The following is a 23,666-nucleotide window of genomic DNA, read 5'->3' on the forward strand; positions in this document are numbered from 1 at the left end:
TGTTCACTTAAGTTTATTGTGAGAAATAATTTATAACCAGTTTCATAATTGTATCCAAGAATAGTACCCGCTGGTTCATTATGATAAACAGAAAAGAAACGGTGACTGAAATGAAATATACATGGCACCAGAATATGTCAAGGAACTAGATCCTAGAACTCAGATTGTGTAGGCATGTGTACCTGTAAACCATTATGTGAAGCACGAGCACTAATTTGAAGACTTTGATAGCCGCAAAAAAGACACCGAAGTGTCTTCGTATTAAGTAGGAACAGAATGGTCCCTTTTTGTCCTTGGTGCTTTTAAAACCTGATTTATGGGCTTCACATTTCTATCTCCTCCTTTTCGCTCCTTTTTGTTAACACAGGAATTAAACACTTTAGAAGTAAATTCAGATTTGTCAAGAGCCTGCAGTGGACCAGGAAGAAGAAAAAAAAAGGACAAAACATTTTCTGAGAGTTCATATTAATTATTAGGTGAAAGGAAAGGAAGGAAGGAAAGGAAAACTTCCTAGAGCTTCTTTACCGTTTCTGGGCTCATTGCTATTTTTGTTACAGATGATGTGTTAAATGAGTTGCAACAGTTGGCCATTAGGCGCAACCACAAACATTTTGTAATTTGCTGATGAAAGCATTACTTTTTTCTTCTTCAGCAGAAATTTTGGATTAACAATGATTAATGATTTCATTAATATTAATCTCTGTTCTAAAACTATTCTGGATTGCAAATACAATATGTTTAAAATTTGGGGGGATAAAGATGTGAATTTCCTTTGCAGTTCCATGAAGCCTGGAGTAAACTTATGGAGTGGCTAGAAGAGGCAGAAAAGTCTTTGGATGCTGATCTGGAAATCGCCAATGATCCAGACAAAATAAAAACACAGCTTGCACAACATAAGGTGAGGGTACAATTTAAAAAAAAAAATGGTATCTTGTTATCTATTTCAAGATCATTTTCACATTCTTACTTGATCATGTTGGGGGGGGGGAGGGAGGTGAGACTGTCCAGTGTGAACCTACATTAAGTTTAAAACCAATTGCCTTTCGTGTTGGTCAGGTCACGATAAAGTCTTTACTTTTCAGGGACCAATTCATTAATGTTTCCAGGTTTTAATTATTAAAATAATTAATAATTAAAACTGGAAGTCCTGTACAATCTAAAACGTGTGAAGGATCAGTAGTGCTTTGAATGTTGCCATTTCAGTTTTTCATAACAGCTACCTTAAAATTTCTTTCACAGACCACAGGCTACCTTGAAGATAATTCTGTAGTAAAAAAACAATACAGATTTTGCAATACAGGTTCTTTTAAACAGGGGAGTGATAAAAATTGATTTTTCATACCTGAGTTGATATTTTATTGTGTGTGTTTAAAATTCCACCTGTAGCATCAAAGACACACAGTTAGCGACTTCTTTCTGTAGACTGGAAAAGCATGTAGAAACACTGTTGTTGTTTTTAATACTTTCTAATTTTTATATTCCTTCTACATGGCATTCGAAGAGTAAGCCCTCTCACCCTCTCCAACTCTTTTGAATTTGGGTCTTTTTCTAAAATTCTATTTGTGAAATAGCCACCAGCCATCAGGGTGAGGTCCCATGGATCAAGGTCAAGAGCAATTCCTGCTACCAGTTTTATAATTTCAAGCATCTGTATATAGAGCAGTGCTTGAGACATGATAATTTTTAAAGGCTGGAAAATATTGGGGCAATGTAAGATTGATATCATGGGGAAATTCTAGTGGTCACCTTCACCCAGGTTGTTTGCCTCTTTTGGAGAGTCTTACCTAAGGACGTTGTGGCTGGAGAGTGATGGGAGGAAACACAGAACCTCTGTTGTTTGGCTAGATGAGGGCCCATCTTTCAGTGGCTTATTCTGTGCCATATTGAACGTTGGAAGTGCAGGGTCAATAAACAGCATCTTCAGTCCTTCCCCGCTGATGGAAAAATGAGAGCTGCTTTCTCACGGTAGAATGCATTATTTGGTGTGTGCCGTACCTTCTGGGGGCAAGACATGATTGTTGTTAGGCAAGAGGGACTTTACCTAATAAATGCAATCAGTGTAACCTGGCTCATTGTACCCTCAATGAATCCCCAACAATAAAAAAAAAAAAATGCATTATTTGAACTTGAACACACATGTGTCATATAGTCTTAAGAAAGTATATTACAAACTGAAAGGCAGAGAATCCTGGAAATAAGAATGTCTACCCTGTTAGCCTCCCTTTTTTTCCTGTGCCCTGTTGCCAGAGTCAACCATTTCTCTGTGATACATATTCAGCACATACACCAATTCAGGTGGTTCATTAAACCAATTTTCTATTCATCATTTGAGTGCTGTTGTCTCTAAAAAGCCTCGATCTGTCTATATTCAAATATAACGTTTATTAGGTATCTGCTCTATGAAAAAAATCTGTGTCAGTGCCATGATTCTCAATTATTTAGACTAACTTGAAAAAAATAGTACTTACAGATAACAGTCTGTAGAAACAGATGTGATTCTCATTGTGGTGTTTAGTACTTAAAAATTTCCAGATGTAAATTCCTGCTATTACATGACAAAATGAATAATGTTGTCATATTAAAACACTGAAAGTGTGTAACTTTTAAAGACAGTAGAACCTCTAGTCCCAGCTACTTGGGAGGATGAGGCGGGAGGATCCCTTGAGCCCAGGAGTTAAAGTCCAACTGGGCAACATTTTGAGACCTTATCTCTCTAAAACAAATAAAACTTATTAGGTAATTGTAACCTTGAGATTATTTTAGAAAATTATACATTTGGATAGCATTTTACTATCTGGGGTGATTATGATGCGCTGTCAGGTTTGAGATTCAGGTTTGTATTACTGTTTTCATGATATTTAATGAGTTTATAAGCTGCCCGTGAAGTTGACTTTTCTGTCTTTTGATCTCAGAGGTTGTTTATTCGATAGCGGTTGTCTTATTTTTTCTGTTCTTTCTTTTAAATACTTACAAACACCTCCTAGATGTAAGATGATGATGAGGACCTACAAAGACAATGCCCTTTGCTCTGTAAAAGCTTATAGTTGAGCTGCCTGGGAGGAATATGCCGACCCTCCTCGACTTCTGATACATTTGCATCCTGATAAGCCCATCATAAATTGAAAATATCATAACTCAAAAATCCATTTAATACACCTATCAACTGAACATCATAGCTTAACCTAGCCTACCTTAAATGTGCCCAGAACACTTGCGTTAGCCAACACTAGGGAAAAATCATCTAACAAAAGGCCTGTTTTTATAATAAACGTATCGACTGTCTCATGTAATTCATTGACTACTGTATTGAAGCACAGTTTCTACTGAATAAATGTCTAGGCTTTCGTACTCTCTTAAAGTCAAAAAATCTTAAGTCAAACCATCCTAAGTTAGGAACCATCTATAATTAATCTCCATTTATTAGCAGTCCCTCTTTTAATACCTTTTATCCATTTGTTCATTAGTCCCAAGTAAAAAAATGCACATGATTTTCTTGTTAAACGGTAGGAGTTTCAGAAGTCGCTTGGCGCCAAGCACTCTGTCTATGACACCACCAACAGAACTGGACGCTCTCTGAAGGAGAGAACCTCCCTGGCTGATGACACCCTGAAGCTGGACGACATGCTGAGTGAGCTCAGAGACAAGTGGGACACCATCTGTGGGAAGTCCGTGGAGAGGTGAAAGTCCCTTCAGGCATTTTGGTTACTTTGCAGAGCTCTTTCAAATAGGTTGTACTGGTGTTTTGCAGGGATATTTTGGGATCCTTAAACAGCACCTTTGCCTGTGGAACTTCCACGTTTCCTAAGTTACATACTCACAGGCATTTGCATTGAGAAGGCTTTGCTGTATTTTTTTATTTTTAACTATTTGTTGCTATCAAAAAGGGTATCATTCTCCAAGCCTCTGTCGTCTCACACCAACTGCCTCTGAAAAGTCTTCCCAGGTCTTCTTTTATCCCTCCTTTAACTTAATTTCCATATGACCACCACGATGGTTTTCTAAAAATGTAAATGGGATCTTGTCATCTTTCATACCCTTTAGGGACTTACTATGGGCATGAAATAAAATAGAGGCTTCCTTACGTGTTGTGCAAGGATAGTAGTATCCTGGCTCCAGCACGCCTTTCTAACTTCCATCTACCCTTTTCTGATCAGCCTTTCTCATTGCACATCCATGAAACCCAACTTATTTTTTAAAAAACTAAGTATTGGGTGGCGCCTGTGGCTCAAAGGAGTAGGGTGCCAGCCCCATATGCCAGAGGTAGCGGGTTCAAACCCAGCCCCGGCCAGAAACTGCAAAAAATAAAAATAAAAAACTAAGCATTTAAGTAAGTACAGTAGAAGTGAAAGAGTTTAAATATGTTGTAAATATTTTCAAATTTTCATTGATCCTTAGTCTTAATTAGCTTTTGTTAGCATCAAGATTAAGCAGATCATTACATTCCCTTCTAAGGAATTCAAAGTAGATTTTTGTCCTGTTATTTAAAAAAAAAAAATTGACTTCTCCAATATCAGTGTCATACAAATGATTTCATTTATGACATTTTTGAAGAGACAAAAAATTACAGTCATGGCACGCATTTCAGTGAATGTCAGGGGTTTGAGATGGGGGCAGGGTGTGACTATAAGGAGATAGCAGGAAGGAGATTTCTATGATGGCAGAGGAGATGTTCTGTATCTTGGTTGTGGTGCTGGTTACTTGAATCTATATAGGTTTTTAAATTCATAGAACTATACATTGGCTCAGCGCCTGTGGCTCAAGTGGCTAAGGCACCAGCCACATACACCTGAGCTGGCAGGTTCGAATCCAGCCCGGGCCCCCCCAAACAACAATGATGGCTGCAATCAAAAAATAGCCAGGCATTGTGGCAGGCACCTGTGGTCCCAGCTACTTGGGAGGCGGTGGCAGGAGAATCGCTTGAGCCCAGGAGTTGGAGGTTGCTGTGATGCCATGGCTCTACCCAGGGCAACAGCTTGAGGCTCTGTCTCAAAAAAAAAAAAAAAAACTATACATCAAAGAAAGTCAACTGATAATATAAAGCAAATTTGAAAAAAAAATCTTTAAATTAAAAAGAGCTATTTTTTATGAAAGAAGTTAAGAATCCATGATTTCCAAAGGCAGGGATAAGGGGATTTTCCTGGAACAGATGTCATGTATTTGAGGGATGAAAAAGAAAATTTGAGAAAAGTTTTATATTTACTAAAGAAAGCAAAGAAACAGCAATAAATATCAATCTATTGTTCTTCTTGATTACCATACAACCTTCATAAATGAATGTTATATACATAAGTACAGCTTTTTGTGGCTAAGATTAATTTTTCTACCTTTTCCCCCCAGACAAAACAAACTGGAGGAAGCTCTGTTATTTTCTGGACAGTTCACAGATGCCCTGCAGGCCCTCATTGACTGGCTGTATAAAGTCGAACCCCAGCTGGCAGAAGACCAACCTGTCCATGGAGACATTGATTTAGTCATGAATCTGATCGATAATCACAAGGTATTATCATCTGGGCCATTTTATTTTATCTTGTTTGATTATTTTGAGCATAAAAGGCAATATGAGCCATTTAAATTAGCCTTTTAAAATCACGAGACTCTGTATCATACTACATAACAGTCTTTATTGTTGGAATATGTTTTTCTTTTGAGCAGACTCAGGAAGCCAACTTTAAAGTGATGGGGGAAAACTACCTTAGTATCAGTGAAAGACCTTTGTTTTTAATTACCAAATGTAAAACCTTTTTAGAACTTAGAAAGCAATTTTGTCTAGGGTGCTTTAAAACGTGAATCAAGAATGGTTTACTGTCTTTAGTTTTTCACTTAAACAATTATGTAATAAAATTTAAAATCATTCTTTCAGTGACCTGACACTAAGTCATTGCATGAGTGTCTGGATTTGTGACATGATGCATCAAAGTCAATGATCGGTTGCTTTTTAAAAGAAAGAAAAAACTTACTAAGAAAAAAACTGTTTTAACCTTGCCGTAAATAGCTATTTATGATTCAGAAGCATGTGCTGTGAGAGATTTAATTATTATTTACCTCAAGAAAATTGGTTTCCCTGCACTCTCCTGATGTGCATGTGACCCTGTCATGCAAATCAGAGGTAAAAATGTTCAAGGTGTCCGACTAAGTTCTAAATCAGTGGTTCTCAGCCTTCCTAATGCCGTAATGTATTTTCATTGTTAAAAAGGGGTCACGACCCACAGGTTGAGAACCACTGTTCTAAATTGTGATCTAATGATATAAAATAACTTAAAGAATTTGGAAACAAGAAGCACCGTTCCAATGCAGAATGGTTGTATCAGAGTTGATTTTATTTATCGATATCTTACAGCACCCTACTTTTGAATTCATGACACATTTCCTCTCTACTTTATAAATTTGGAGTTAAGAAAATTTGTTTTATTTAAAAATGTTCTCTGTGTACTGATTATGCTGTTTTGATCTTATCTGTTCTTTTTTAAATAGTTGGTCCTTTCGCATATTTATTTAACCTTTCCTGTTCTATTCTATTATTATACCCATGAAAGAGTTTGTAAAAGTTTAATATTAACAGAAAACAAAAGAATAAGTAAAGAACATTGATCAGGCCTACAAAAATTAAATACTTTACAAATTATATTGCTTTGCTTATATTGAAACAAATGTTTTTTGCTTGATTAATACAAACTTTGCTGTTTCCTGGCATTCATTCAGTGAGTAATGAATACTGTAATGTTACTTTTCACATAAATACCATTTTTGTAAGCTCACTGTCTAAATATTTACTGCCTTAGATACTTGCCAGATTTTTTATATATTGAAGGTCATCAAGAACAAATTAATCATTTAGCATTAGTAGTGTAATCCAAAGACTTAAGCTCAAGTATACAAAGTATAATGGAAAGTCTATTCAGAACTATTGGACTAGTCCAATCATAAATGGAATGATAACATACTATAAGTTCTATACACGTGTTTTTGTGTGTGCGTACGTGTGTATTTGTGTGTGTGCTTATCTATTTGCAGGTACATCTCATTTAACGCTGTAACAATGAAATCAAAGAATTCATCATTTTTGTGATGGGCTCATATTTGTGAATGATCCGAGTGTCAGAATAGAGACCTATTCTGGTTACATCAGTTTGTAATGATCTATTAAAAATAAGTTAATTTCATTGTAGAGAGAATATTGGTTATTGGAAATACCTGCTTGCTTATCAGACACTTGGATCAAAAATACAGAACCCCGGGCCCACTTCTCGGATTAAGTCTGTGGCCGAAAGAAGCCAATTTAATTCCAGGAACATCAAAAAGTTCATCAAAATTAGACAGGGGGAAAAAAAAGCTTTTCCTCTGCGGTGACAGATAGGGATTTAGGCCTCTACATTTGACATTGTAAGTTAGTATCTAGAATGCTTATCAAAGACCAAGGCAGATACAGAAAAGAAGCACCATGTGCCAAGTGCCTATGGGATTCCCTGCCATGGTCTCTCAGACCCCCGTGGCAGACACGAGGGTTACCTTAGTCCTCTGGTGGTCTCTTAGATGTGTCTCTTACAGTAGTGTGGTAGCCAGCACACACTCGGCACTCACACTCATGATTTGAGAGGGATTAGAGCACCATATTAAAAAATAATAGGAAATAAAGAATTTGATGCATTTTCTAAAATGAAATTGAAGTAAAGAAGATAGCTGTCATTATTTAAATCCAATGTGTCATTAAAAAAGAAGGTAACTGGGTGGGTGCACTGGCTCATGCCTGTAATCCTAGCACTTTGGGAGGTCGGGTGGGAGGATCACTTGAGGCCAGGAATTTGACACCAGCTTGAGTAAAATTATGAGACCCATCTCTACCAGTAGCCAGGCATGGTTGGCACACACCTGTAGTCTCAGCTACTAAGGAGGCTGAAGTGTGAGGATGGCTTAAGCCCAGAAGTTTGAGGTTGCTATGACCTGTGATCACACCACTGCACTCTGCGTAGGCAATAGAATGAGACCTGTCTCCAAAAACAAACAAACAAAAACAAAGTAATCCTGTCTGGTTCCCTCTTGAGAATGTTACAAGACTAAACAAATCTATACAGGACTGCATTCTTGACAGGGCTCAGATGGGATCCTATTTGAAGGTCATCATTTCTTATCTTCTGAAGATTCTGCCAAAAATATGGTCATTAACAAGTTTTAAACGTAGGTGGATGATATATACACATCTCTATTTCAAACAGGGTATTTTGCTGTTTTGGTTTGGTAATTAAAAATTAATTCATAAAAAATATGATCTTCTTAGGCCTTCCAGAAAGAGCTGGGGAAGAGGACCAGCAGCGTGCAGGCCTTGAAGCGCTCTGCCCGAGAGCTGATAGAAGGCAGCCGGGATGACTCCTCCTGGGTCAAGGTCCAGATGCAGGAGCTGAGCACACGCTGGGAGACCGTGTGTGCACTTTCTATATCAAAGCAGACACGATTAGAAGCAGCCCTGCGCCAGGTAAGAGCCATACTCCTTAGAGCTGGGTATAATGGAAAAAGTCCAACTCCAATAAGAAGTCGCTAGTAAAGAACCGGGAGGCTCATTCCTCTACCAGGACAGTCACGAAGGAGGAAATTCTGATAGCATAATTGCCTTGGTTCTTCCCCTGCCTTCCCTCAAGAATTTAAATTACTCTCAGAGGGAGAGTTTCTAATTTTCACATAAAAGTGCTGCTTGAGTAATTTTTCAGCTTGAAAGAAAGACAGGCTGCCATTCTTCTAAAAATCAAGTTGTTATAATGGTGAATTTGTCTCCAGATAGGCATTTGATAGGTAAGATGCTTTCTTACATGTGTAAAATACATACATCTTTATTTTTTTAGTGAGGGTAATAATGCATATATTATAATCAGTTTAAATTTAAGACTTGTTTTGAGGGGATGAATCTGTACAGTTCTATAAATTTTGCTAACAGGCATATTTGGGATGTGTGTGTGTGAACTGGTAGGCAGAGGAGTTTCACTCGGTGGTCCATGCCCTCCTGGAGTGGCTGGCGGAGGCGGAGCAGACCCTGCGTTTCCATGGCGTTCTCCCGGACGATGAGGATGCTCTCCGCACTCTCATTGATCAGCATAAAGTGAGTAATACTTAAATAAACAGGTGAACAAAGAAGGTAAAATAGACTCATGATTGCAAATATCAACTGCATAAATATTTCTCATCCTGAGAAGTAATTAAGCATTCGGGTACATTTCTGAATTGACATGTCTTCACCTGCTCATGTCTGTGCCCCGGGCACTCACACACACGTGAACGTAGCTGTCTTCTTATGTATTCTTTGCAGAGAAGGTGTTGTTCTTAAATTAGTCACTCTCTTCCCTATCTCTAGGAAGCACATAGATTCTTCTAGGGATTAATTTGGCTTCTGACCAAAATTGGTCAATTTTCTTGCACTTTAATGTGATTTCCAAAATGAAACTTCCTTAATGAACATTTGGCATTTATAAAATTATACGGTGGAATTGTGCATTAATAACTTTGACCTTTGTAAATAATACAAGCAATTTAATAACTACTCATATTTAAATTTTATTTTCAAGCCTCAGCTGCTTCTGTTTTTTAATCAGGGGCTTTTAAAATTCTTTTTACAAGTAACCTATAATATAAATTATAAATTTTAAAAAATGAATTCCATAAATATAATGTTGAATAACTAACCAAGTAAACATCTGACTGTTGAATTTTCAATTCAAGATCTTTCCTGTGGCAATGCATGGAACTTGGCAAGACCCTTAAGAGAATGAACCAGATAGCTTTTAACAGATGTTTTCTAACCTTTGACTCAAAAGTCAGGAATTTGAAGTGGTAACATTCATTGCAGTGTTGACATCAGCATTTTCTATGAACTTTAATGGATCTTTTTCACACCATTAAATAAGCCTGCCTGTCAAGGTCAAGTTGGTCAAATACATCATTAATTCCAGTGCAGCATGGATAACATCATCAATAGAGACTTTTTATTTTAATTAATACCCTCTCTCAAAGGTGGATTACCTAACCTATGGCAATGAAATACTGCCTTGTCGTTAAAAAAGCAACACAAGTCTTATAGAGTAGTATCCTCAGGAATGAAATGCTAAATTTGAAGCTAGGATGTAAGCATAGGACAATTACATCAAATTTACTGTAAATTTTAAATTCAGCTTAATATTTTGAAAATCTAGTTTATACAGTGTTATTGGGGGCTGACCGTCAGCCGCCATTCAGTTCCACTATACACTTGGGTTTAGCAGGTTCTCAGAGTAGCAGGAAGTGTCTGTTGGACATTCCCTGAAGCCCGTAGTATATATCTAGCACCTTACAGAAAAGAGCCTATTTGTGGTATCCCCACCCTCACAGCAAGACCAGGGGACCTTCAGGAGGCCAGTATTCAGAGCTGGGGTAGTGGTTTTTACAACAAGTTATCTTTATTATTTTTTATTTTACTTTATTTTATTTATTTTTTTTTTTTTATGGGTCCTCCCAAACCTCTGTCTTTATTTTATTTTTTGAGAGCGAGTCTCACTCTGGCACCCATAGCTAGAGTGCTATGGCATCATAGCTCACGGCAATCTCAAGCTGTTTGGGCTCAAGTGATCATGTTGCCTCAGTTTTTCTATTTTTAGTAGAGATGGGGTCTCGCTCTTGCTCAGGCTAGTCTTGAACTCCTGAGCTCAAGCAGTCCACCTGCCTGGGCCTTCCAGAGTGTTAGGATTATAGGCATGAGACACTGCACCTGGCCAACAGATTATTTTTAAATAGTTTCAAATAGCATAAAATTACCTGCAATTTTATAAAGTGCTTCTCAGTAATAATACTTTGCAGTAACATTATTCATTCCCTTTAGTTTCCTCTGCTTCTATTCACACATTCACCATTTGCCGATTGAAGAAAAACCGAATATTTGATTTAATTTCTCAGCACCAGGACTAGAGACTTCTCAGTATAATCCAACTTCTAAAAATGTCCATCTTTCTCACAGACGTGCAAACCACTCCAGTAACATTCAGACTTGATTGGAAGAGTAGTGAAGGGGGCAGGGAGTTCATGGTCCAGGCCACCAAATCCGGGGCATGAACCCTGCCTGTTCCCGACGTAGACGTTATTGGAAGGATGTGATTTGTATCCATTATTCTCTGGGGAAACACAGCTCTTGGATTAGTGTACACTTTTCTCTTCCTAATAAAAGGGGTTTTTTTTTTTGTTGTTGTTTGTTTGTTTTTTGTTTTTTAGTTTTTTCATTTAAGTAGGTCTGTATTGGGGGAAATTAAAATATTTTTTAAAGTTGGTTATTGACATTGAAAAAGGAGGTGATATTAAAAAAGTAAATGGTTAATTGAACCTTGACTTTATGAGAATAAACATTCATAAGGAAAAGGACTAAAAGCATTTATTCAACCAATCACAAAACTCTTGAACCAATTACCAGAAATACAAAAATGAGCAACACAGTCTGTTGGACCTTGGAATCTAGTAGATATATGTAAATAATGATGGTGACATGCTAGAGTAGGAGGTATTTAACAAAGCTGCTTCACAGAGGTTAGAAACACACGGTCACCACGTGTTACAGTAAAACACATTTTACTGTGAACACCTGCTGTTCATATTAAGGGCAGCAGCTATGGCCGCAGCCTCTGGTACTCACTGTCAGCGCCACCGGCTTAGCCCTCGTAAATGGGGATGGACAGGTGAGAAAGCATGTCACATTTGTTAGGACAGAGGTCCTCGTTTTTTTAACCATATTTGTAGAGTTGTGTGGTCCATGTTATTGATGGATGGTTCTGATGGTAAAAAGTATAATTATGTGTGTGAGCCATTTGTAAAAAGCTTTTTTGTAAAATTATCCTTAATCTTCGTTCAGGGCTTTGTCCATCCCATTCTCCCACAGAAACTGGCTAGACGTGCCAAAATTGCGGCACAGAGGAGAGTGACGCTTAGGGACTTTTTAAAGGGATGGTTCTCTCGCAGGGTTTCTGCTCCCTCCAACCTCCCCGTGACTTTTCCATGCCTAAATATTTTGCCTTCTCTCCCACACCCCTAAACATTTCTAGTTCTTTACCCCGCCTTCTTTCTTTTTGGTACTTTAGTGTACAAGTTCCTACCTTTCCTGGAGCAGTTAAGGCTGTTTTAAATAATTGCAATCAATATTGTTTCTATCTCTGGCAATCCTGTCTGCCAATCCTACTCTCCACTAATAATATAAGCATAATATATGCAAACGTAGGAGAGGTTTTCTTTTTTTATGATGCATTTTTAAAGCATGAGTTGGCTTTCTGCCTCATCTATGGATTAAACCAACCTCGGGTGAAAAAAATTTTTTTTTTAAATGGATGGCTGTATCTGTACTGAACATTGCACAAACTTTTTTCTTCTCATTATTCCCTAAACAATATACCGTAACGATTATTTACATAGCATTTTAAATTGTATAGGTATGATTTGTAATCCAGGGATGATTTCAAATATAACAGGAGGATGTGCATAGATTATATGCAAATACTGTCATTTTATGCAAGTGACATGAGCATCTGAGGATTTTAGTATTTACTGGTGCACAGGACCAGTCCCTGGGATACCAAGGAACACCTGTACTCCTATTTTGAACGCTGTAATATATTTTCTATTTTGTCCTCCTTGTCTCCCCACTTAGTGGATGATTTCCACTGTGAATAAACCAGTTGAAGTTCTTGTTGATTTGTTTAACCCTGACAGTCAAACAAACATCACAGTGTTTTGTTTTCAGCCAGCAACTACTTGAAGTCTTTGTTTCTGCTGTAGGAATTCATGAAGAAACTGGAAGAGAAAAGAGCTGAACTAAATAAAGCCACCAATATGGGAGACGCTGTTTTGGCGATCTGCCACCCTGATTCCATCACCACCATTAAGCACTGGATAACGATCATCCGGGCCAGGTTTGAGGAGGTCAGTGTGTCTCAGATGATCTTCAGAGCAGCAAGAGCACTGAGAGTTGGAGGGTGTGGGAAATTTCAGCAATTAACATACACTTAACAACCCCAGGAAAGTGAGACCTCTACATAGAAAATGGTCTTCAGAATATTCTTATTATGTACATCACTTGTCTCTGAAATTCACTTTTCCTTAAAAGTTAAAGGGGGGCGGCGCCTGTGGCTCAGTGAGCAGGGCGCCGGCCCCATATGCCGAGGGTGGTGGGTTCAAACCCAGCCCCGGCCAAACTGCAACAAAAAAATAGCCGGACGTTGTGGCGGGCGCCTGTAGTCCCAGCTACTTGGGAGGCTGATGCAAGAGAATCATGTAAGCCCAAGAGCTGGAGGTTGCTGTGAGCCGTGTGACGCCATGGCACTCTACCGAGGGCGGTAAAGTGAGACTCTGTCTCTACAAAAAAAAAAAAAAAGTTAAAGGGAATTTTGAAGCTCTGTCTCTGGAAAGTTAGAAGGCAGATAGATATTTGGTTCACTGTATGACATTTTGTCACATTTCCACGTGTGTCTGTTGAATGATCCCACAGTTGAATGGTGCCTCGGAGCAATGCATACTTGTGGAATGAATTGATATGTGTGAAGTCTTAATTCTCTGGCTAAAATATTCGCCTTCTTATTTCTGCTTTGCTGCATAAAGGAAGCATACTTGATCCATCAGGGCACACGTGTTCAATTGTAAATTAGAAAGGCAAAAGAAGCCTGGGTGATGGACATACATCTTTAAATTCTGCAGGTGACGACCATCATAGTGGGCTCCCCTGTCCTCCTGAAGCTGGGTCTTAGGGCCGCTGATCGGATCTGGAAAGACTAGAAGTAGTATGGGTCTAGCAGAGAATGATCCTAATCTACAACTAAAATGCTATTTATTTTATATCAATGCAATTATTTCCTACGTTGAAAGAAATTCAGAGACATTTGTTTCTCTAACAGGTGCTGGCCTGGGCCAAACAACATCAGCAGAGATTAGCGAGTGCGCTGGCTGGGCTTATTGCTAAGCAGGAATTGTTGGAAGCTTTGCTGGCTTGGTTGCAGTGGGCTGAAACCACACTCACCGATAAGGATAAAGAAGTAATCCCTCAGGAGATTGAAGAAGTGAAAGCCCTCATTGCAGAACACCAGGTAAAATAAATACAATCCTAACTCCCGTTAGCCCTCGTCTCAGTTTCTTTCCTTTCACTGCTGTACTTATCAAAACCTTGTTGTATGCTTGTTATTTTCACTTCTTGGAACATACTCCTCTGCTCCTTACAACTAGATTTCAAATTCCACAGCTGCCTTAAAACCTACCTTCACAGTAATCCTCCGAGACTTCCTTCTTTGTCCTCCGTGAAATTATACCCACGTGGCCCTGTCTCACACTGCACCTCTCCTCGGGGCTTGCACGTTATCCGCAGCTCTCTGACCCCTCTCACTCTTTCACTCTGCTCTCTCCTTTTTGGTGATGCCATCCAGCCAGGTGGTGTCATCTGGGGCCTTGTTTTATTGCTCTGTGTTTGCACTTTCATCTGTCTCCCAGGATGACCACCGTTACCACAGATCCATCATATGTAAAAGGGAACACATCATCTTAAGGAGGAAAACTACTTCCCCTGTGTATCCTACTTGTTTAAAGTTAAACGCTGGGAGTCACATTCACTCTGATTTATGCAGTGGCTTGTTGGTTGGTTTAATGTGCATTTACGAAGAGAAACAGTCAGTGTGAGCTCAGCTAGCTAAGCAGTTAACATTACTGGGTTTGTAATTTTAATGGAAGTCTAAGATACCACTGCCCATAATGGCCCTAAGGGTCTCAGGTCACGTCGCCTTCTAGTTACAGGTATCGAAGTGGTCTGAGTTCTCCAGTGGGACACATATTCCAGAAATGTATTCCTTTACTTTTCATTTTTGTCTGCCTCTCCTTTCCCCATCGCTTTTCACAATCTCTGCCTTTCCTTAGCCTTCGCTACAAACTCCAGGTAGAGAGACACCTAGACGATAGTACTAATAAGCCAGAAGAGATAAGGTGAGCAATGGTCAGGTAGTCAGATCTTCTCCATATAACCGTACAAACTTTAACATGAATAACACTCATCCTCCTTGGAATATCTTCATTGTGAATATTTTGATGCAGCCATATTTAAGGTGAATTGTGTCGCTGGATATCAAAGCCATCATAAATATTTCAAGTATTTAGGCGAAACCTGCCACAAAAAAGTCCTAGGGAACAGCCCAGCTAAATGGTTCCTTGAACTTCCTTGGTACACAGGTTATTTCATTCATAGGACAGCTCCCATGTGTAGTCTTCAAACTAAAACTGTTTTTATTCTTAATTTTAATTTACTCTCTTTGCCAGCTTTAACATTTTGCATTCTGTATACCCTTACCTTGTGCACATTAGGTGAGAGTTTACCAAACACCCTCTCTCCTCCCCTTCTCCTTTCCCTACTGCCCCTCCCCCACTCCTTGAATATACTCGTATTTTTCAAGTTCCGGAGTGTACTTGTTTTTCTTTTGGTTTCATATTAGTATTTAATACATTGGCTACTTGCTTTTCCATTCTTATGATACTTTCCTAAGAAGAATATGCTTCAACTCCATCCAGGTAAATACAAAATATGTGAATTTTCATCTTTTTCATGGCTGAATAGTATTCCATGGTATACATAGACCACAGTTGGTTGATCCATGCATGGGTTGAGGGCACTTGGATTGCTTCCATGTCTTGGCAGTTGTGGATTGAGCTGCAGTCATCATCTATACCCGCGTAGTAATCTGAAATTTAAAAAAATTTGCATTCTTTAAAAATTAGTGAATGGTGTACTATGTATGAAGATGGCTTAGACTTTTTTTCCCCTAAAGCTAAAACCTGGTGATTATTCTTCTTTGGAAATAATAGCACGGTTCTTTCAGTTCATTTTTAAAGATGGGTTTTCTCTGGTGTGCTTTTATTTAATTGACTCCATTTTTTTTTTTTTTTTTTTTTTTTTCATTTCAGACCTTCATGGAGGAAATGACCAGAAAACAGCCTGATGTTGATAAAGTTACCAAGACCTATAAGAGAAGGACAGCTGACCCTGCCTCATTACAGTCCCACATTCCCGTGCTGGACAAGGGACGGGTGGGAAGTAAGCAGTGGCCAGTTTCTTTAAAATGTAGATGTTAAACAAGGCAGATAGTTTCCTTTTATTATGAGTTATCATTTGATTCTGAAAATGTTAGAGCAGTTGGTGATTCTACGTGAGTCCTCTTATCATAAAAGATCCTCTTAAAAGAATACATGGACTCAAGTATTACAACAACTTGTTTAAAAATAAAAGAAAAGATAAATCCGGGTTTCTATATTTAGCTTTGTTTGCTTAAAGTGTATCTTTCAGGTTAGCTAAAAGAAGCTGGAAAAAATGTGAAACAAAAACAGAAATCACGCCCTTTGAATTTCTCATTTTTCTTCTATTATATAATGTTAAGGCTGAATGGAACAGAAAGGACCATGACCTGGATAAAGTTCATGACCTAATTGAACCTAAAGTTCGTGACCTAATTAGTGACCAGCAATCTGATGGACTTCGCCTGTGTTCATGTGATTTTAGCTCTATTTATTTTCTGGGGTACCTTAACCCAATGAAATAACGTCAAGAGAGTAAGAGTTAGCTAGACAAAGATTTAAAAGGAGCACAGTTGATGTCATACGTTTTGTATATTTCTGAATGGAAGTATATTTTGTGTATTTCTTAGTGGGGGGGGTAATTTAAAAAGGAGAGGTGTCAGAGCTGCTGTAATTACTGTATTCCCCAAGGAGACAAGGTAACAAACTGGTGAGGAGCCCTGGAGACGCCTCAGCTCTCTCCACCACTTAACAACTGGGAAGCAAAATTTTGGACAAGTAACTTAAACTCTCTCTGGACTTCAATTTTGTCATCTGTGAAAGGGGCTAATTATACCTTCCTTGGGCTGCAATGAGAATTAAATGAGCAAATGCAGTTGAAGTACTTAACGTTCTCACAGGCATATTGTTAAATGCTCGATAAATATTAATTATCGATGTACGTCCCAGCCTGGACTCTTAACATTCTGTATGACGTTAGGCCAGTCATTTTGCTGGCCTACATTTAACCGTTTAGTTGGATGAGGAAAATGTATTATTTTGTCTAATTGTTGAAACTTGTGAAACATAGCTGGGAAGTGGGAGAAGATACCTCCATAAGGCAGAAAACTTGGGGATGATGCTATGCGCAGGAGACGTGCTGTTTCAGTGGAAAGTGGACTTGAGCCCAGCTGGGACCCTGCGCACAACAAGGTCCAACAGTTAAGTTTGCAAACTCATGCTGGAAGAATGCTCCATACCTTTTTGTTAACTATCTCTGTGGTCACCTTCAAAGTCCTCCCCTTGGAAGCTATGCACTGATGCCAGTGCCTAGTCGGTCTTTGAAAGCACTTTTTCTAGGATGAGTTTCTGAACTTAATTGTCAGACTTCATATGATGACAGGTCTGAAGCCCAGTCCAGAAAAAGAGTTCTAAAATTGCCTCAAAGGGCGGACTAGGCACTGGTGTCACTGCAGAGCTTCCCGAGGACATACTTTGGAGGTGACCAAGTGATACTCAGCAATAGGTAAGTAGCACTAGTTTTCTAGCACAAGTTTGTGAACTTAATTGTTTTAGCCTGTCCTCTCATATTTAATTGGAATTCGTAAAGCCTCTTGCTCTGACTCTTAATGTCTTCCTGCCCTCACCTGCCCTTCCTTTTAGCCTTTTGTCTAAGAGGGGCAGCTGGGTTTCTCCCAGTGGCTTCTGAGATCTATCTCCATGCCCTGGGAGATTTCTTTCATCTTGCCTTAACAAAGAGAAGGATCACAGCATGCTGCATTGTCATTGAAACACTGTGAATTTTGAGCTGGAGGACATTTTAAGCATAAACTTATTGAGAGAGCATTCCACTATTTAAAAATGTCCCTGTCAAGATATATTTTTCTAAATTACACAAACAGTATGTAAATGATCCTTCATGAGTAAAACAGAGTTGGATCTTGACATTATGCATCTTCTAAATTAGGATATTTTTACTTGTAATAATTCAATAATTAAGCTTGATTTGGTCTTAGCTAGGAACCAAAAAGGCCAAGCCTTACCTCATGTCAGAAGCCTGGAAACGGCCACCCTAACTAAGTTCATTTTAACAGGAAAACGCTTCCCGGCATCCAGCTTGTATCCCTCTGGATCACAAACGCAAATTGAAACCAAGAATCCCAGGGTGAACTTACTGGTGAGCAAATGGCAGCAGGTCTGGCTCCTGGCATTGGAAAGGAGGAGAAAGCTCAACGATGCCTTGGACAGGCTAGAGGAGGTTAGAAAACCCTTATGTTCATCGTTTGGTCATTTGCATCATTCACCGTAACTCATTGACAAAATACTGATTTTAAAAAAAAGCTTTTATGATAATTGATAAGCAAATTCTTACTTAGAAAACCCTTATGTTCATCATTTGGTCATTTGCATCATTCACCGTAACTCATTGACAAAATATTGATTTTAAAAAAAAGCTTCTCTGATAATTGATAAGCAAATTCTTACTCTTTGAGTATATGTTTTATTTATAAAATGAATACTGCAAGTGTGTATAATTTTGTGGAAAACTGATACTTGGGGTTTGGATTTAGGGAATCAAAGTAAAAAAAATTCTTTTATTTTAATAATCAGAACCTGATTCCTTAAGACAGGATCTAACTTGACATATTTTTCTGGAGGTACTTCCTGGAAAATATAATTATTTATAATTCAGATCCTTTAACTGTGAGTATCCTATATATAAGATTCAGAATTTTAGATTCTGAAACTGGGAAATTTTTAGAAGTCTAGGGAGTTAAGAGAGTGGCTAATAGTACAGAGGCGGAGAAAGTAAGAGGTTGGGTGAGTTGAGCTATTGAGTGGGCCTGCTGTTTTCAAGGACTGTGACTAGTGGCCATACTTTGGGGCAGACCGCCCTTAATCAGAAATTTTCAGTTTAAATTTTTAGCAGTTCTATTTGTAAAGAAAAATCAGTGATGATAATAATAAAACTATAAAGAAAGAATAGTTTCTGGAGTCTCCTTTGTAAAATCATCTTTTTTGGAAATGGGAAAGATGTGTGTGTTACCTAAAAAAAGTTATATAAAGAATTTATTCATACAGTATAAGATATAATTTGAGCATAGCATTAACCAAAGTGCCTTCTGTCCTCTTTAGCTGAGAGAATTTGCTAACTTCGATTTTGATATCTGGCGCAAAAAATACATGCGATGGATGAATCACAAGAAATCTCGAGTAATGGACTTCTTCAGGAGGATTGATAAAGATCAGGATGGGAAAATAACACGACAGGAATTTATTGATGGGATTCTTTCCTCAAGTAAGTCCCAAGACAGGTGACTGTAACTAAGGAGATTTTTAAAGAAAGTAGGCACAGATTAAAATTGTGGGACTACATTTTTATGTGTGTTACTGATACAACATTGTCTTGGGTAGTAAGTCACAAACCTTAAAAAAAAGTGTCTTTGGTAAAAAATGATGGCTCTGGAATCAAGCATACACTACTAATGAATCCTGTCTTCATGAGTATAGTAAAGTCAATAATACAGGGTGTCCATAAGTTCATGTACAATTTAAAATAATGTCCATAAAGTATTTTAAATTTTGCACACGAACTTTATGGACATTCTGTATGTGAGTCTTAGGTTTTTGTGTTGTGTGGCATATAATAGGAATGCTTTTTCCTTTCTTTTTCATTGTAATTCACATTCTGAGCTAACATGGTCATTAATAATTGGAAATTAGAACTCTGTTAAAATTCTTAAGATACTCAGGCTGGGTATGGTGGCTCACGTCTATAATCCCAGCACTCTGAGAGGCCAAGGTGGATGGATTACTTGAGCTCAGGAGTTTGAGATCAGCCTGAGCAAGAAGGAAACCCTGTTTCTATTAAAAATAGGAAAACTAGCTAGGTGTTGTGGTAGGTGCCTGTAGTCGCAGCTACTTGGGAGGTTAAGTCAGGAGGGTCAGTTGAGCCCAGGAGTTTGAGGTTGCTGTGAACTGTGATACCATGGCACTCAGTCTTTCTCACTCTGTCTCAAAAAAAAAAAAAAAAGATATTTGTCACCCTCTTGTTTGAAGGGTTAGTCATTTATAGGTTATTTCCCTGATAGGTGTTACTAAGCATCATTCTTAAAGTAAACTTTGAATTAATTATTCCTTCAGTAGTACTGGAACTCTGTGGAATTGCTGACCCACAAAAACATTTTCATACAATTCATCCAAATAAAGATAACTTTGGATCACGTACATAGCTATCATTCAGCTTTTTATTTTTTTAAAGGATTTTAACATATTTGATCTCCCTAATAATTGAACCCTCCATACTAAGATTCAAAAGTGCAATGAAGAATGTCTTAGACAGAATTAACAAGCTACCCGCCTTACTCTTCTTTTGAACATCTTAGAGTTTCCAACCAGCCGCCTGGAGATGAGTGCAGTCGCTGACATCTTTGACAGAGACGGTGACGGATACATCGACTACTACGAATTTGTAGCAGCCCTTCATCCAAACAAAGATGCTTATAAACCTGTCACAGACGCTGACAAAATCGAAGATGAGGTACTCATTAGCGTCCCACTGCCTGCCACCATAAGAGTGTGTTCTTCCCGCGTGTCATGCACACTTCATGCAAACATTTTCTGTATTTCCACTTTAGAACTAGTTGTGTCAGAGTTTTAAGGATTCCACTATGTAAAGGCTAACATTGAAGTGACTATTTCATTGTCGTTTTTGGCAGGTGACAAGGCAGGTAGCTAAGTGTAAATGTGCAAAACGATTTCAAGTTGAACAGATCGGTGATAACAAATACAGGGTAAGTTTTCAAAATAACTTGGTACTTTCTTCAAAAGATAGAAATTGAAATTTATTTGCAATTTGATCAGCATTGTTTTCTAGGAATTCTGATTGTTTATTTTACCTCCAAAATTAAACGGTTTATGAAGCTCCCAACTTTTATCATTTTAAGTTATACCAAGGTGGCCTGCATTTTGAACAGTAGGATATATCTTTGACATTTAGAACATTTTCTACTTTGAAGTAGAGAATTATTCACAGGACAACACTCAAATTCCAAAAATTTAGGTTGTTTCCTTTTACTTTATATTTTATTATGATTAAAAGGTGAGTTTTCAGATTTCAAATGGCAAAGCTATTTTAAACCAGCACCACAAAGTTAAAAATATTGACTCATTTTTATAACTATGAAAAAGAGGCAATGTTTTTCCCACCTGTGCAGTAACTTTTGCTTATATTCAAAATCTCAATCAAGTTGGTTCACCCTCTTCAAAACAGAAGAACAGTGTGACTTCATCACTCTCCCTCTGTTTTTTGTTTCTCTTTTTTGGAACATCTGGTATCTGTAGTAGCTGGATAGGAGATGTGCTGAGTTCCCCTGACACAGTGTGTTCCTTACAAATAACACAGTGTTCATTTTTATACTCATATACTTCCATATTGAAAATATTCATCTGTCTATTCAAGTTTTTAATTTCAATTTGAAATACTAAGATTCTCCCTCCCCCCCCCGAAATAAAATTCAAAGAGAAAATTTTCTGATTATTTGGTTTGACATTGGGACAGCTGGGTGCTTGCACATCTCTGAACTAGAAACTACATCCAGAAGCCGGAGTGTGAGGATGTGTGTGTGTTCTACAGTCACAGAGAACGTTTCCTGTTGAACTAATTGTGTCTTTCTTCCATTTTCCATTTTTTTTTATCAGTTCTTCCTGGGAAATCAGGTATAAACCAGTGGAATGTATGCTCAAGTTCCTGATGATTCTTTTTAACTCGAATTCATAGTCATTGAAGCTTGCCATGGCCAATCTTTCCCATGCTGTCTCCCTAGCTACTCCATTGTTGGTTAGCGTGGTGTCTCTCTGTGAGCGCTATAAGGGTCCTTGAACCAGGATTCCTTTTTGCCTTGTGTCTCAAATGAGGAGATTACTTTTAAGCAAACCAGATAATGAATTGTAGCTTGGCTACCGTGCTTCAAATGCGATTTTCATTTCCCTGTTTTAATAATACCATTAGCATATGTTTTATGCAAATACTCAGTGGAATACAAATTCAATTCTCCACACATCTCTGTGTAGCCTCCTTGGTGTTTGACTGTTTAGGAAATGTGGTGTACAGGTAGCCGAGGATGACCAGCATCCGTCTGTGACACAGGAAGACAGGACTGAGAGGTCTCCTGGCCACTCAGCCATGAGTAACTTGTAACTTTGTCTGCAAGGCAGCCATTTTCCACTTATTACAAATCATTGATTTAGGGCTTTGCATCCTAAAGTGTTAAGCCTGCAGGTTTCAAGTGATGCCACCCCTTTTGTGGAAAGTTATCACATGTAACTTACACAAACTTAAAGTCATATTTCATGCCATCTTGACCATATGTTTATATTGACATTGGAGGCAATAGAAAACTGTCCAGTGGCACTGCCTCACCATCAGAATTTTGAAACTAAAGATAAGAAACATGTTCCGGGAGAAGATTCTTTCTACTGTAAGCTTTTGGAAAGAATTATGAGTCTATCGTCCCTGACCATATCTAGTTCCTAAGCCATATTACATCTCAAGTTTCAAATTACCTATTCCCCCATTTATTGCAAGCAGATAATTTATTTAAAATGGAAATATTTGGCTATTTTAAAACAGATTTTTTAAAAAAAACTTTTATCAGTTATATCATAACATATTACTTTTCCATTTTTGTTATTTTCTTAGTCAGCAAATGGGATAGCGTCTTTCATTTGTGGAGAGGATGAGAGAAATATTTACCTCAAAAGGTTTTATTCACCAAAAACACAAAGAGCAGTATCAGCCCATTCTTTATTATCTCATAATTTGGCTATTGGGAAGCTTAGGGAAGTTTGAAGACAATGATAGCTGTCTGGAGAATGCCTTCAATAAAATTGAAAATTATTCATATTTATTAGAATTGTCACCTCTATAAAGCACTGCTAGTTATTTCCTTCACAATTTTTTTTTGAGCATGGTCTTGGGCCCAGAATTATTTGGTTCGATTATCTGGTTTCTTAAGGGTAATTCTCTTTAAACCCCCTTCTTTCCCCTGGCTTATTAGCAGCACCAAATTTTTTCTAACAAAGTAAATGTATCTTTTTTATTTTAAAATTTTCATTTAAATTTCAGGAACAGTCTTGATTAGAGAAAAGCTTAAGTCTCAGTGTTTAAAATCAGATTTAGAAATAGCTATTTAACAAGGTTTGATGGCAAACGCACAAGTTCTTACTGTGCATTTTACTTGCTTTCTGGGCCCTTCTGAGTTTTAGGATCCTGAGTGGAACGTGGTTGGCTTTGTTGGAGGGTTCTCTTCCTGAAATTCAATGTCAAAACTCACTGCAAAGTAACAGATGGTTTCTACTTAAAGTTTTCTGTTTATCCCATAATGACTTAAACAACACAGTCAGGTCACAGTTTGTGTTTTACCTGCTTTACAGTGAATTTGTGTTTAATTGACTGTTCATTTTGCTTTGTTCCCTTCTGGGTTGGCAACCATGAAATTTAGCCTGGTAGTTTTTATAAGTTGGACATGAGCCTATTAGAAGTGATTTAAAAGTATGAAATCATTTCTCACAGGCTTTCAAAACAAATAAATATTACCAGGAACTAGGCTAGAAATGTATTCAGGATTGGAGAATTTTTAGCACATCCAGGTGAC

The 23,666-nt window shown here is 38.0% G+C and overlaps 1 protein-coding gene across 31 annotated transcripts in view; it reads left to right on the plus strand.

Annotated features, from left to right (window-relative positions):
- The window catches only part of DST (dystonin), a 465,208-nt gene that overhangs the window by 431,824 nt on the left and 9,718 nt on the right, over positions 1-23,666 (plus strand). For 26 of the 31 annotated variants that reach the window (XM_053603771.1, XM_053603761.1, XM_053603774.1 and 23 more), the window contains 13 exons: positions 779-898; positions 3,508-3,677; positions 5,338-5,497; positions 8,273-8,467; positions 8,957-9,085; positions 12,769-12,912; positions 13,881-14,069; positions 15,925-16,054; positions 18,105-18,268; positions 19,147-19,309; positions 20,397-20,551; positions 20,730-20,804; positions 21,712-21,729. In XM_053603771.1, the coding sequence (XP_053459746.1) occupies positions 779-898; positions 3,508-3,677; positions 5,338-5,497; positions 8,273-8,467; positions 8,957-9,085; positions 12,769-12,912; positions 13,881-14,069; positions 15,925-16,054; positions 18,105-18,268; positions 19,147-19,309; positions 20,397-20,551; positions 20,730-20,804; positions 21,712-21,729 (1,812 nt within the window). The remainder of the gene's footprint in view (positions 1-778; positions 899-3,507; positions 3,678-5,337; positions 5,498-8,272; positions 8,468-8,956; positions 9,086-12,768; positions 12,913-13,880; positions 14,070-15,924; positions 16,055-18,104; positions 18,269-19,146; positions 19,310-20,396; positions 20,552-20,729; positions 20,805-21,711; positions 21,730-23,666) is intronic. The other 5 variants (XM_053603770.1, XM_053603745.1, XM_053603748.1 and 2 more) reach the window with 1 other exon arrangement.

Source organism: Nycticebus coucang, chromosome 9 (genome assembly GCF_027406575.1).
Source record: "Nycticebus coucang isolate mNycCou1 chromosome 9, mNycCou1.pri, whole genome shotgun sequence".
Taxonomy (NCBI): Eukaryota; Metazoa; Chordata; class Mammalia; order Primates; family Lorisidae; genus Nycticebus; species Nycticebus coucang.